This window comes from Ornithodoros turicata, chromosome 2, assembly GCF_037126465.1.
Source record: "Ornithodoros turicata isolate Travis chromosome 2, ASM3712646v1, whole genome shotgun sequence".
Taxonomy (NCBI): domain Eukaryota; kingdom Metazoa; phylum Arthropoda; class Arachnida; order Ixodida; family Argasidae; genus Ornithodoros; species Ornithodoros turicata.
Genome location: NC_088202.1, coordinates 2095744 through 2108470, shown reverse-complemented (window position 1 = coordinate 2108470; position 12727 = coordinate 2095744). Strand labels below are relative to the sequence as shown.

At 50.0% G+C, this 12727-nt stretch overlaps 1 protein-coding gene across 3 annotated transcripts in view; it reads left to right on the top strand.

Annotated features, from left to right (window-relative positions):
* LOC135385147 (hemicentin-2-like) overlaps positions 1-12727 on the top strand; it is a 575110-nt gene that overhangs the window by 355026 nt on the left and 207357 nt on the right. For all 3 annotated transcript variants that reach the window (XM_064614321.1, XM_064614320.1, XM_064614319.1), the window contains exon 3: positions 10358-10474. In XM_064614321.1, the coding sequence (XP_064470391.1) occupies positions 10358-10474 (117 nt within the window). The remainder of the gene's footprint in view (positions 1-10357; positions 10475-12727) is intronic.

Genomic DNA, 12727 nt, shown 5'->3' with positions numbered 1-12727 from the left:
GGGGCCCGGAATAGGGTAGACATAACGACTTCCGAAGGCCACCGGACCGGAGGAACACATGGGTGGCAGTGGCCAGCTCTTGGGGAATGTAGAGGCGGTTGGAGGATGCGGTACGGGTCGGCACCGGACGGAGGGTGTCCAAGGCACGCTGCAGGCGATGGAGGAGCTGAGGCGCCGTTAGAGATCGTTCCTGTGACACCAGAAACTCGCTGGGGAGCCGCAAGGAGAGGACGTAGACAAGCTGCGCGGAGCTGCAACCGAAGTCGGTCTTGAAAGCGGTGCGGATGCCTAACAGCACGAGGGGCAAAACGGCGGTCCAATGTGCACGGCAATCATGCGTCACCAAAGCATCTTTAGGTGGCAGTGCAACCTTTCCATTGAGCCGTTCGAGCAAGGGTGATACGAAGTCGTGCGTAGTCGTGCCGTGCCCAGGAGATTAGTGAAGGCGGCTAAAAGACGACTCTCGAACTGTGTCCCCCTGTCTGTGGTGACGCGGGATGGGACGCCGAAGCGGGACACCCAAGTGCTGAGGAAAGTGGAAGCGACGGTCTCGGCTGTACTGCCGACTATTGGCACGGCTTCTGGTATACTGGTCGACAATGGTCAGGAGATACCCGAATCCACCAAATGGGGGAAGAGGTTCCATGATGTCCATGTGGACTGAGTCAAAAAGGGGCATCGTGCAGGGCGAACCTGCCGAGCGGCGTGACACTGTGGCGCTGTATTTTCGACCGCTGACAAGCAAGGCAGGCTTTGACCCATGAACGTATGTCTGAATTCATCGATGGCCAGACGTAACGCACAGTAATAGCCGCTGGGTAGGACGGATGCCGGGGTGGGACAGGCCGTGCAGGGTGTTGAAGGCGGTAGACGGATGGAAAGAAGGGCAGCTGGCGGCCGGTGGATACGTCGCAACAAAGGGGGATGTCCGCCTCGGGAAGGGGTACGTCTTGAAGCTGGAGGGATGATGAATTATTGTTGCGCCATGACCGAAACTTTTGGTCCGAGACCTGAGCAGCGGCCAGAGCTTCCAAAGAGATACGCGGGGGTGGAGCGAACAGCGGCGCGATGCGGCTTAGGCGTCGGCTGGACCGTTCACGCTCCCAGGAACGTACTGGATGTCAGTGCAGAACTCTGGAAGATAAGACAGCTGGCGAATCTCTCGAAGGGAGTAGCGGCTACTGGCGGATGGGAAGGTATGCGTGAGAAGCTTATGATCCGTAAGGATGGTGAAATCGATGTTTCGGAAATGCCGGACTGCTAGGTATGCGGCAAGGAGCTCTCTTCCAAAGGTACTTTATTTGTCCTCGGCGGGTTTGAGAGCCTTGCTGAAGAAAGAGATTGGGCGCCAGGTGTCCGTGAACCTGTGCTGCAGTACTGCGCCAGCCGCCTCGGAAGACACGTCTACCACGAGGGTAGTGGGCGCTCCGTGCTTCGGATAGAAAAGGAGCGTTTCTGCCGAAAGGGCAGTCTTGATGCGGCTGAAAGCTGCTTGGGCCTCCGCAGTCCAAGACGCACCACTGCGTCGGAACATGAGCGGCTCCGTCAGCTCCTCACCGCTGAGGTCCTCGGCGACCGTAAGCCCTCCCAACTCCTGCGGCGTATGTAACAGGTCTTGGGCGAGCACGCCACTTCCCTCAACGTGTAAATACTCCAGGAATTGTTCCTGAAACGCCTGCGTAACGCGGTGTGCATGATACTCACTACGTCCACCAGCGTTTCCCTTGAAGCTTTAGCTGAGATGGCAGACAGGATTATCGACATTGTCTCACCATCCATCTCTGCCACTTCTTGCTCAAGTGCTTTGACGTCCCATCCGGAGTTCATTTCTCGCCGTGACGAGGTGACACGCCTGTCCGACTTGATGTCGTCAAGCCTCCGCCTCCGAAGGTCCCGGTCTCCTCGACCACGTTCGCCCCGCCGTGTTAGTCGGCCCCGTAATTCGCCGTCACATCATCTGGCCTTTCTTCCGAATGCTGGTACCATCAGACTTTCGGTGACAAGGCCCGCAAATGGCACCTCCCGTGTACCTTTCCGGGAAACACGGCCGTCAACAGCCAGTGAGGACGTGTGCTGTTGACCGACATCACAGTCGTCCTCGTCTTCGTCACCGACCGCTGCGCAGCCACACGTTTCCTTGTGGATACGGGCGCTGAAGTTCTCGTTTTTCCTGGGGATCCTGCCGTCATCTAGCGACGCACATCTACAAATTCGCTTCAAGCCGTTAATTCAACCCCCATTCCAACATACGGCGAAAAATTCGTTTCAGTACAGCCTTCTATAGTTGATATGGCCCGTCGATGACTCATTGATGTCACCACAAAGCTCTCCCTCCAAGGGATGTGTTCCACCGTCACACTGCTCAGCCCCATGCTCCGTCGCCCCCTTCCTCGAACCGAGTTCGACAGCATCCTGCAGGAGTTTCCTAGCCTCACCCAGCCTGCCAACTGGAAGCTTCCTGTCCAGCATGACGTGCAGCATTTCATTGAGACACGGGGCCCGCCTGTTCACGTTTGACCCCGTCGCTTGGCTCCAGATAAGCTCAAAGTCGCGCGCCAGGAATTTGAACATATGCTGGACCTCGGAATCATTATGTCTTCCTCGAGTTCCTGGTCCACAGCCCTCCACATGGTTCCCAAGGAGACCGCGGATTGGCCGCCATGTGGAGATTACCGCACTCTCAACTGTGTCACAGTCGCGGATCGCTACCCCATTCCGCACGTACAAGACTTCGCTAATCATCTACACGGCACCACTGTCTTCTCGAAGATTGACCTCATCTGTGCGTACCATCAAATACCTGTGACGACGCCTGAAGACATCGCCAAGACAGCCATCAACACACCCTTTGGTTTATTTGAGTTCGTGCGCATGCCATTTGGCTTGCGGAACGCCGCCCTAACCGTTCAACGTTTTATCGACACCGTCACTAGGGGGCTGCCTTTCGTTTTTGCATATTTGGACGACCTGCTCATTGCCAGCTCCTCCATTGAAGAACACGCAATCCATCTTCGCGCCCTTTTCGCCCGCCTCCCAAGTTACGGCAACGTCATTAACGCCGCCAAGAGCGAGTTTGGCATTTCGGAGCTCGATTTCCTTGGCCATGGCATCCCCAGTTCCGGGATCACTCCCTTGTCCGCCAAGGTGCCAGCTATCCGGGATTTTTAGCGCCCTAACTCCATCAAGAAGCTCCGCGAATTCTTGGGGATGATACATTTTTATCAACGCTTCTTTCCCGGCTGTGCCTCCATCCTGCTACCTTGAGGAAATCTCATGTCGGCTACCAACCGTCGCAACGGCCCCTGGAGTGCTCATCCACGACCACCAATGCCTTTGAACCCGCTAAACAGGCCCTGTCTGCCGCTACTCTGCTTGTCCATCCCATTCCCGACGCCTTCACCAGCCTTATGGTTGATGCATCCTCCACCGCTGTAAGGACCGTGTTGCAACAGCAAGTTCCTGCCGGTTGGCAACCCCTATCTTTCTTCTCCCGCACGTTGAAACCACGTGAACAGCGCACATTCTCGCGGGAGCTCCCTGCTGTCTTCCTGGCCGTGAAGCACTTTCATCGCTTCCTCGAAGGCCGGAAGTTTACTACCTTCACCGACCACAAGCCACTAACTTTTGCCTTCACTACTTCCGGCGCTTCGTACGCCCCTCGGGAGATTCGCCAGCTCACCTTCATCTCCGAATTTTGCACCGACATCCGTCACGTCAGCGGCTCAGCAAGCGTTGTTGCCGACACACTCAGTCGCGTCGCCTCTCTTACCACCATGCCTCCGCTGCATCTTGACGCTCTCGCCGCCTGTCAGAGTTCTGACGCAGAGTTGCCACGCCTACGATTCGATCCTCCCTGCAGCTTACGTCTCCAAGACGTAACCCTTCCCGGAGCCTCCGGCACTGTCGTCTGCGACGTTTCTCTCGGTTGCCCCCGCCCTTTTGTGCCGGCTCCCTTACGCCGCCAGATCTTCGAGGCTCTTCACTCCATCGCTCATCCCGGCATCCGTGCGACACAGGAGCTGGTCTCCAGCCGTTATGTTTGGCCCCGCATGCACGCTAACAGCAAGCTATGGAGCCGCTCCTGCAAGAGCTGTCAGCGCGCCAAGATTCAGCGGTACACCTCCTCCCCCCTAGCTCCCTTTCTTCCGCCCGATTGGTGCCTCGACAAGGTTCATCTGGACCTCATCGGTCCCTTGCCTCCCTCTCCTGGCTGTCGATACATACTTACCATCATCGACCGTTACACCCGGTGGCCTGAGGCGACGACCCTCCCTGACATCACGGCTCCCACTGTGGCCGTAAGCTTTCTTTGCACGTGGGTGTCCCGTTTCGGCCACGACAGTACTGCTTGCGACACGCTTGTCTGAAATCAGCACCACGTGATTTATCCCATCTCAAATCTCCAGGTGTTGAAAGACGATTTATTTTGAGTAATAAACACGTGCAGCACATGATCTTTCTTTAAATGCCATATTACCACAACATTTCCGAGGGCAGCCAAGGAAATATGGCCTGCAGAACTGCTGACAGACGATTCCGGACAACCGTGTCGCAAGCAGTACATATGTTTTTGGATACAACATTGCCTACGCTATGAATGGCACCCATAGAACGCTCTGATCAAATGGCACGATTAGGTAAGGTGGGGCAAGATAAGACAGAAATTTGCACTTGAACGTGAAATTTTTAATGTTCGTGTTTTTCAAAAAAAGAAAAACTAGCCATAGACACATTCTCAGGGGTCTAGAGCAGTGTTTCTCAAACTGCGGGTCATGACCCTCAAATGGGTCATAGAGGGTCCAAGCGGACATGCGATATGCCTTGAGCCACACAGACCAACTTATTGAGTTGCTTCTATCAGGAAAGCAAATACATGCTTCTCATTAAAATACATGATTAAATCAATTCTTCTTAAAAACATTAGTAAGTACTTTTGATAGCTCTCTCTGTGTTTAATTTTTTTAAAATGCGTCATTGAAAAAAGTAAATTTTCGGAATGCTTATAGAGCTGGAGGGTCATGTTCGGTTTCGTACTACTCAAAGGGGTCACGTATTGAAAAAGTTTGAGAAACACTGGTCTAGAGCTTCTGACCTGTAAATGCAGAGCGAACGTAGCCGGTCTAATATAAACACAGAACAAGAAATTGAAAAATACAGATTGTCTCATCTTCCTCCAACCCTCGGGGCAAGACGAGACATCGCGTGGGGCAAGATGAGACACGCAGTGGTAATTAACTATACAAATTAATTTTTGCAGCCCAAGCAGACAAAGTAAGGCCCGTGGGCCCCTACACAACCCCTTGAGGCCACCGCACACATGATGTGGAATAAAACCACACAGAACCCGGTGCTATGTTGCTCCTCCGTCCTTTACAAACAAGGCACCGCCCGTCTGATGCGTCACTGGTCGCTCGCTTGTGTGCGCGCTCCGGCTTTGCTGGAAATATCCTAGCAAACAGGAAAATTTGCTCGAAAATCCTAGGCAATATGCAAAAAATAAATATCTGAAGAACATGCATACATCTACCTAATAGTTGACGTATCTTTCTAAATCAAATATAATAAAATCACATCACATAAGAAGCGAAATAACATTACATATAAGTGCGGTGAAAGAGGCGGTGGGCAATTGTCCGGCTTCAGTGGTTCTGTGGCATAGGTGGGGAGTAACGGGTTACAAAGTAGTGCGTTACCGGTAACGCGTTACATTCGAGTAGTGAAATATGGTAACGCATTACATTTGGGAGAAAAGTAATGAGTAACGTAACGTCATTACATTTTTACTAACTAACGCGTAACGGCGTTATGCGTTACTGCGTGTTTGGGAACATTGCTTCATCGTCTAAACTTGAAAGCTTGAGCGAGGACCTTGCCTGTAGACTCCGGGAAAATCTCCGATTTTTTCTATTCATCTTCAACAATGACAAGAAGGTCACATCGGCACCCGCGAAGAACGCAAAAGGACTATTGACCTACCCTGGTTGAGATGTCACCTTTGTTTACCACCTCTATTTTTCACTCCCTTTGGTATTTTTCGGACGAATGGGGTCAAAGCGACAGAAAAATATCCTCTACCGTCTGAACAAGTAACGAAGTACTAAGGGATTCGCTGCTTGGATTTATACTGTGCGAGATAAAAGGTCACCGTCTCTATCAACCTTGACAAGCAGCACGCACGTGTCATTAGGAGTCTGCTCAGCCACACAGATGAAAATTTTGAGCGCCAACTACTTCTGCGTTGCAATAAATCATACATGTAAGTTTTGTTCATGCGCGACCCTTGTTTGTGCACAATATTGCGAGTATTGATCTGCGGAACGCACTTGTGTGACTCAACCGAAAACGGTACATATTATAAGGACAATTAGCGAAGTAATGCAAAAGTAACGGCGTTAGTAACGCGTTACCTACTATCGCAACAGTAACGAATAACGTAACGCGTTACTTTTGAAAAAGTAGTGAGTAACGGTAGTGCACTACAAAATAAAAGTAACTTCCCCACCTATGTTCTGTGGTGAGCAATTGTCCGGTGCGCAATTGTCCTGGATCCGATTCCGGCTGGATCGACGCCGGAATGTCCTGATAGTGCCTGAACAGTGCCGGATTCAGCCGGAATCAGCCGGATAGTGCCCGGATTCAGGTCTGATTCAGGTTATTCAGGAAGTTTCGTACGGGAAACGTCATGGACACAGTTGACAGCTTTTATGATTACTTTTCTCCTTGAAGCTTCAGAATGATTAAAAGTCCTCCGTTACTGACCCGTGTCGCAAGGGTAGCGGGAATGTGAAGAGGCATGTCACTGGTCCCTTCAAATGATGTACCCAATGATAGTGAAGGATCCTCTGAGGAGACTAATTAATGACATGCTTTTCCGCATTGGCGCTCTTATTAAGTAGCGGAGTAGAGGCAAAACGTAAATTATGGTTTGGTTCGCGCATAACTCACGACCCAAGCAGCACAATGTACTGAAAGTCGAGCGCAATGGAGGTGGATGGGTAGGTGGAAGCCTTGAACAGACCCGTGAAACTAAGGAACATTGATCAGACACATACCGTCCACTCCCATTGCACTCAACTTTCAGTACGCTGTGCTGCTTTGGGAAATACGGAACGAATGAACACCGTTCCTTTTATGATGTATCAAGCTAACGGCGTCTTTCATTCCACCAGGAGAAACTTTTGCACTCTAGCGCCCCTTTGAGCCACGTCTACACGTGTCGTAGTTCAATGTGGGAAGCAGCTATTCGCGCGGAAGTGAGCCACAGAATCCCACTAGGATCTTCTTTTTCCGCTCCTTTGACTGGATCTTAGCGAGCTCGACAATAATTCAGTCACTCAGCAACACCGACGGTGGTGTTCGTTCCTTCGAGGATCCAAGTCTGGGTTCTCGGATTCGCTTCCCTTTATGTTCGCACATGTTGCTGACAAACGTTTCTTCATGTTTCGCAGTCTTTCCTCGGAAGCGAGGTTACGGACGCCCTCTTTCTAAATATCATTATTTATTACGGAGAGACGCCTGTACACTCTAAACCCAGTGACGGATAGGTGCCGTCTGATCAACTGACTTCAAGACTGACTTCTGGACTGACTTCAAGGGGCACGCGGTGCCTGCGAAAGCTGCAGGTGCCATCTGCCCCCTGAAGCAACGGGTACGACATCCCTGCTGACGCCAGGAGCCACAGTGTACCGGACCTATCGAAGGGTTACTTGTACCCACTAATACGCGAAACACATTGCGCCTCTGGAGTTCCCTAACAGAAAAATTACCTCCACGCTTCGCAAAAAAAGAAAAAGCAAGGAAGAAAATGCTCCAAGCACTTCGAACATGGGGAGGGGGGGGGGGTAAAACTGTAACGCATCCAAGGTGGACGTGTAATCGCACCACAGTGAATGGAAAGTGCGACAGAAACGAAATCCGTACTACTTGTGTCAAGTGAAACATTTATATTTTGATATGGCTGGTAGAGTATCGCCCCCGGCGATGACACTCCCCATCCACCATCTCCTAATAAAGTTGTTGTTGTTGTTGATAGAGAAAGCAAACGCCGAAACCAGCATAGCCTCAGAATAGCCTCACAGCCTCTTCAGATGGTATGTAAAGACGTCGTCCGAATCTACATGTTGAAGCTTGTTTTTTTTTTTAAAGAGTTGTTCCTTTGACAAACTCGTTTGATGGATTATTTAGGTTCACTTAGTGAGTAAGTGTGGCAATAAAGTAAGTCTATATGGTTTAATCTGGCCTGCCCCATGGTAGAGCGTAGCTAAGTTTTGACCTGTCGGAGGCATGAGAAAGACATTTCTGTCGTGCAGGAGGTCACAGGTAATGTCAGTACACTTCGAATAACTTTTACAACTTCTTGAAGTAGCATCCTTAGTGATTCGCCTTAGTGAATCGGACTTTTCATGACTGCTACGAGTGCCTGGTTTGCCACTTGGAGTTACATCTACGATATCTGAAGACGCGGCCTCAGAATGTCTCCTGCAATCGCTGCTGATGGACCAGCACCCATGGGCTTTCCGCCCACAAACGGACTATAAGCGCTGCCATGACTAGGTGAAACACCGGCAAGTTCACCTGGTGAGCAGGGAGTTTCAGATTCTTCAGCAAACAACCGCGGGGTCTTTATGAGATATTTGTTCACTCTCTATGTCAGGATGGCAGTTTCTTCTCGCAGACTGACGTGTCAAGCACCGGTTGTCTTCAGCAGACCAGACGAGTGGCGAAGCGGTACCTTCCCTGAGTAGCTTCTCGTATGTTTTCGACTTTTCGTCCGTACGTAAAAGGAAGGCGCGCCGTGCGTACGACGAAGAATCCTCCTCGCCCTCGCCTGTCGCGAAACAACGCGGGCGGCGGCTCTCATAGCTCATAGTATAGGAAAATTCACACAACTCTGGACACACGACCTATGATAATGCAGCGATTGCTCCCTCAATCCTCCAATCAGAAATCTTCCCGTCGGGCTCGCCACCTGACCGGATCCGACTGTTGTTGACTTCCCCTGACTTCTGCTTTCCATTGCCTTAAGCCATGATGACTTTGCCGGTCCCCGCTACCACTGAGGTCAAGGTGTACTAGCTTTCATGCACGACGTACAGTCATTCCGTGACATGGTAACGAACGCGAAGAAGCGGACGGACAGAGGACGCGTCCTCTGTCGTCTTCTTGTTCTTGTTCCAAAATCCGAACACGGTGTTGCTTCACACCACGTCTGCAGTTTCGCATCTAATCTCAGTCCAAGCACGTAGAAAACGTCAGTTACTATTGTACGCTCTGACTCAATCAGTTTCATGATTTCAACAAGAATACTTGAGGTTTCTGAGAGAAAGGTCAACCTAGCATACAGTACTGCAGGGTCTCCCAACATCAGGTTCCGCATTTTCTCAGCTTTCTTGCCTTTGAGGGAAGTGGAGTTCATCAGTTATTTGAGTGATTCCCTTCTTTGGTGCAAAAACCGAGCAGCCTGAGAAGGTCATTTACGGTGGCTATCGGTGCAAAATCCGTTTCCACCGAACATGAGAAGATTTTACCGGTGTACGTTTATCGGTGCTTTTCGCTAACTACCGGAAACCCTGGATATTAATCACATTATGACTCAGGATTTAATATAGGATTTGGAATAATTTTTATGGCATGTTGCGCATGCGTGCGTACAGGATGGCTTACGACAATGCAGAGCAAATAAATCACATAATTATCCAACAGGCTTCCAGCTATTAGTTATCAAGCGCATTTGTTCAATATATCCAGTAGAATGTGAATGCACCGCAAAACCCTTTTACAACCGTATAAAAGAGTCGCTTTGTGGTGCATGCGAGCAAACCTGCTCGGTGCATAACGTGATGAACGCACAATTTGCAACTCGCAGACTTCATGCATCCTCATTAACACGATATTATCCCTAGCCAGCGAGTTCAGCCGCGCATGGTACGTAGTCGGGCTTGTAGGTGTAGGGCGCACATTAACTAAGAGGTATTCAGAAGTATCCGCAGCCGTATCGTGCAGCAAGTGCATCATGTCACCGTACCTAAACAGTAGGAGGAACGAGGGCGTTAGCTGCGAGCCGTTTCGGCCGGACAGTGCGATGCAGAAGAAGCTCTGGAAGGTGAATCCCTTACTTTCAGATATGACACCATGGAGCGTTACTTTGACGGTTAACTCGATGCGCATCCATGTAAGTGGCTGTGTACAGACTTCTTTGAAGTTTCGAATGAATTCGGTGCGCCTCTGTCGCATTCATGTAAAGCCGGCTTGTGGTCGTTCAGAGCGCTTATTTCCTTTCCGATGATCAAAGTCGCGTGGTGAACACGCACAGCATCATGCAAGAAATGTTACTCACGTTTAGTTCTCTTCCTTGTAGTTCCTCCTGCGGAGGTGATCATCGCCAATAAGACGGGAGAACCGCTAGTAAATCGTCCCATCATTGGACCCTTCAACGAAGGATCATCGCTCATTCTTGTCTGCAAAGCATTAGGAGGTAAGTGAACATTACTTCAATAGCCCTTTTGGAAGCGCCAACAGCAACGAGCGGGGTGGACAGTTGGTATGGTCTGCCTTGCATGATGGCAAATAGGGAGCGTCCGCGAGGATAAAACTGAGAAGTGCGCTCAAGTACGCGTCAGTTTATTCGCATTGACTCAATGGAAGTGTGTGAAGAAATGTGCTTCACTCCGCCGTGTTCTGGCTCCGCCTTCAGGGATCCCAAAAGAGTAGTGCACTTCTAGGGGCCGTTTTAATAGCCTTGGCAGTGCATTAAGTATACGCTCGCTGCGCGTGCAGGATCCGCTGCCAAGGCTAGTAAGTGCAAGTCTTGAAGCGCACGATGCTGTAGGATTCCTTCAGCGCGGTGCGAGAGTACAGCGGGATGTCACAGCGCGTCACATGCACACGAGCCAACTTTGGCGCCGGAAAGTGTTCTCGATATTTATTCTCTAGTGTACTCGATTGGATGGTACGTGTGACATATGAAGGAGGCATTACGAACTGACTAACCGTGGCACTGAGCACATGCTACTATTAGGGCAACAAGCAACCGAGGGTGGTATAGCCAACCGATAACTTTACGCAGCACTAACTTTTGTAGGACACTAAGGCCCAGTTTCACCAACGCCTGTTACAAGCTAAACCGAGATTAATCTTAAGTAAACTTGGTGTTAATCACTACCTCTGTGCCACGAATGGTGCTTTGCGACCCTGCTTCACGGGAAATATCGTTACCCCGCATTGGCGAAACAGAGTTGACGACTAACACCAAGTATAGGGGGTGACTAATCTCGGTTTAAGTGTTAATTGGCGGTGGTTAAACCGTGCCTAAGACGCAGGTCCATTGCTGTATATATTATTCTATGTATTCCTATTTTGACAGAGCGGTGGTTATCCCCTCACAAGGTCTGGTGACTGCAGCCTTGTGTTTTTACTTTTATGGTTTTGGAGGTTGGGGCGGCGGGTTTCTGTAAGGTTTCCGTCAACCATCAATTGCGCTGTCTGTTAAAAAACGCGGATTTACTATCGCGTTTTTAAGTGCCTTTAAGTGCGTATCGCGCACCTTTAAGTGCCTGCCCGTGATTTTCAATACTGCCGATCACAGAGGATGGCAGTGTTTGTCTCCGCACCTGACGGATGCCACGGACAGAGTGCCATGTCGGGACCGCCGATCCTCCATTGTGGCTTAATCGCATCGTACAGCATTTCACTCATCTTTTTTTTTTCTCTCTCTCTGTTCAAGGAGAATAACCCACGAGAAACATCAATATGTGGTCTGGATGAGGTTCAATTTCTGACAGTGTTATATTCTCCAAGGTATTAGAGTACAGCCGCACAGCATTCTTTTTTGGAAATTTAGGCTGATTACACATGTACTAGCTTGGGTATATATAAAAAAGATGGAACTGGCCAGGATAAGCAGACCAGTGCTACTTATGGTATGGTATCTACAAGGTATCACTGAGCACGGCAGCAGTCTTGGGAAATCTTACTTGACAACGTAGCTGGAGACAACAGTTACTACGCACCACGGGCTTGTTTCTGAGTCGCGGTGATAGCTGCACCCTTTTCACATATCCACTCTTTTAGAGCTATGAGCAGGTGCGCGAGCCATGAATAACATGCGGCAAAGGGTGCTGAAAGCAAACGCTTTCCGAAATTATTGCGATAAACTTACGATTCTGAAAGTAACTATAGTTACTGAAGCTACTATAGTTACTTTTTTCTTTTTCTATCACATCACATCACTATAGCTACTGTAACTAGTTACTGGAAAAGGGTAACTTGTTACAGCTAAAAGTTACATTTCTTAGGAAGAGTAATTAGTTACAGTTAACCGCACTAGTTACTTCTAACTTACTTCCGAAGACTGCACGACAGCCGCCTTCGGAGCAGGGAAACAGGGAACTAGGGCGTCTGAATACTAGCTCTCTAGTATTCGGGGACCACAGGCAAAAGCGTAGCTAATCGTAATTTCCGGTTTCCCGTCGAAAAAGAAAAAGAAGACATATGAAGGTGATTAGCTCCAAAGCAATCACACCAACGCGATGAGACTTCTCAGCGGGAACGCCAGCGGTCACGTGGCCGGAACCCTCCCCTATCTTATGACCTCTCTGACAGTGCGGGTGAGAACGCCAGAGAGCGCTCCGAGTCGCACTTAACGAGTTAGAAGGGATCCAGCCGAATTATAATAACCAGAGCGCTCCATCTCCACCAACTAAACACGAAGCATTTCGTCGGAGTGCCC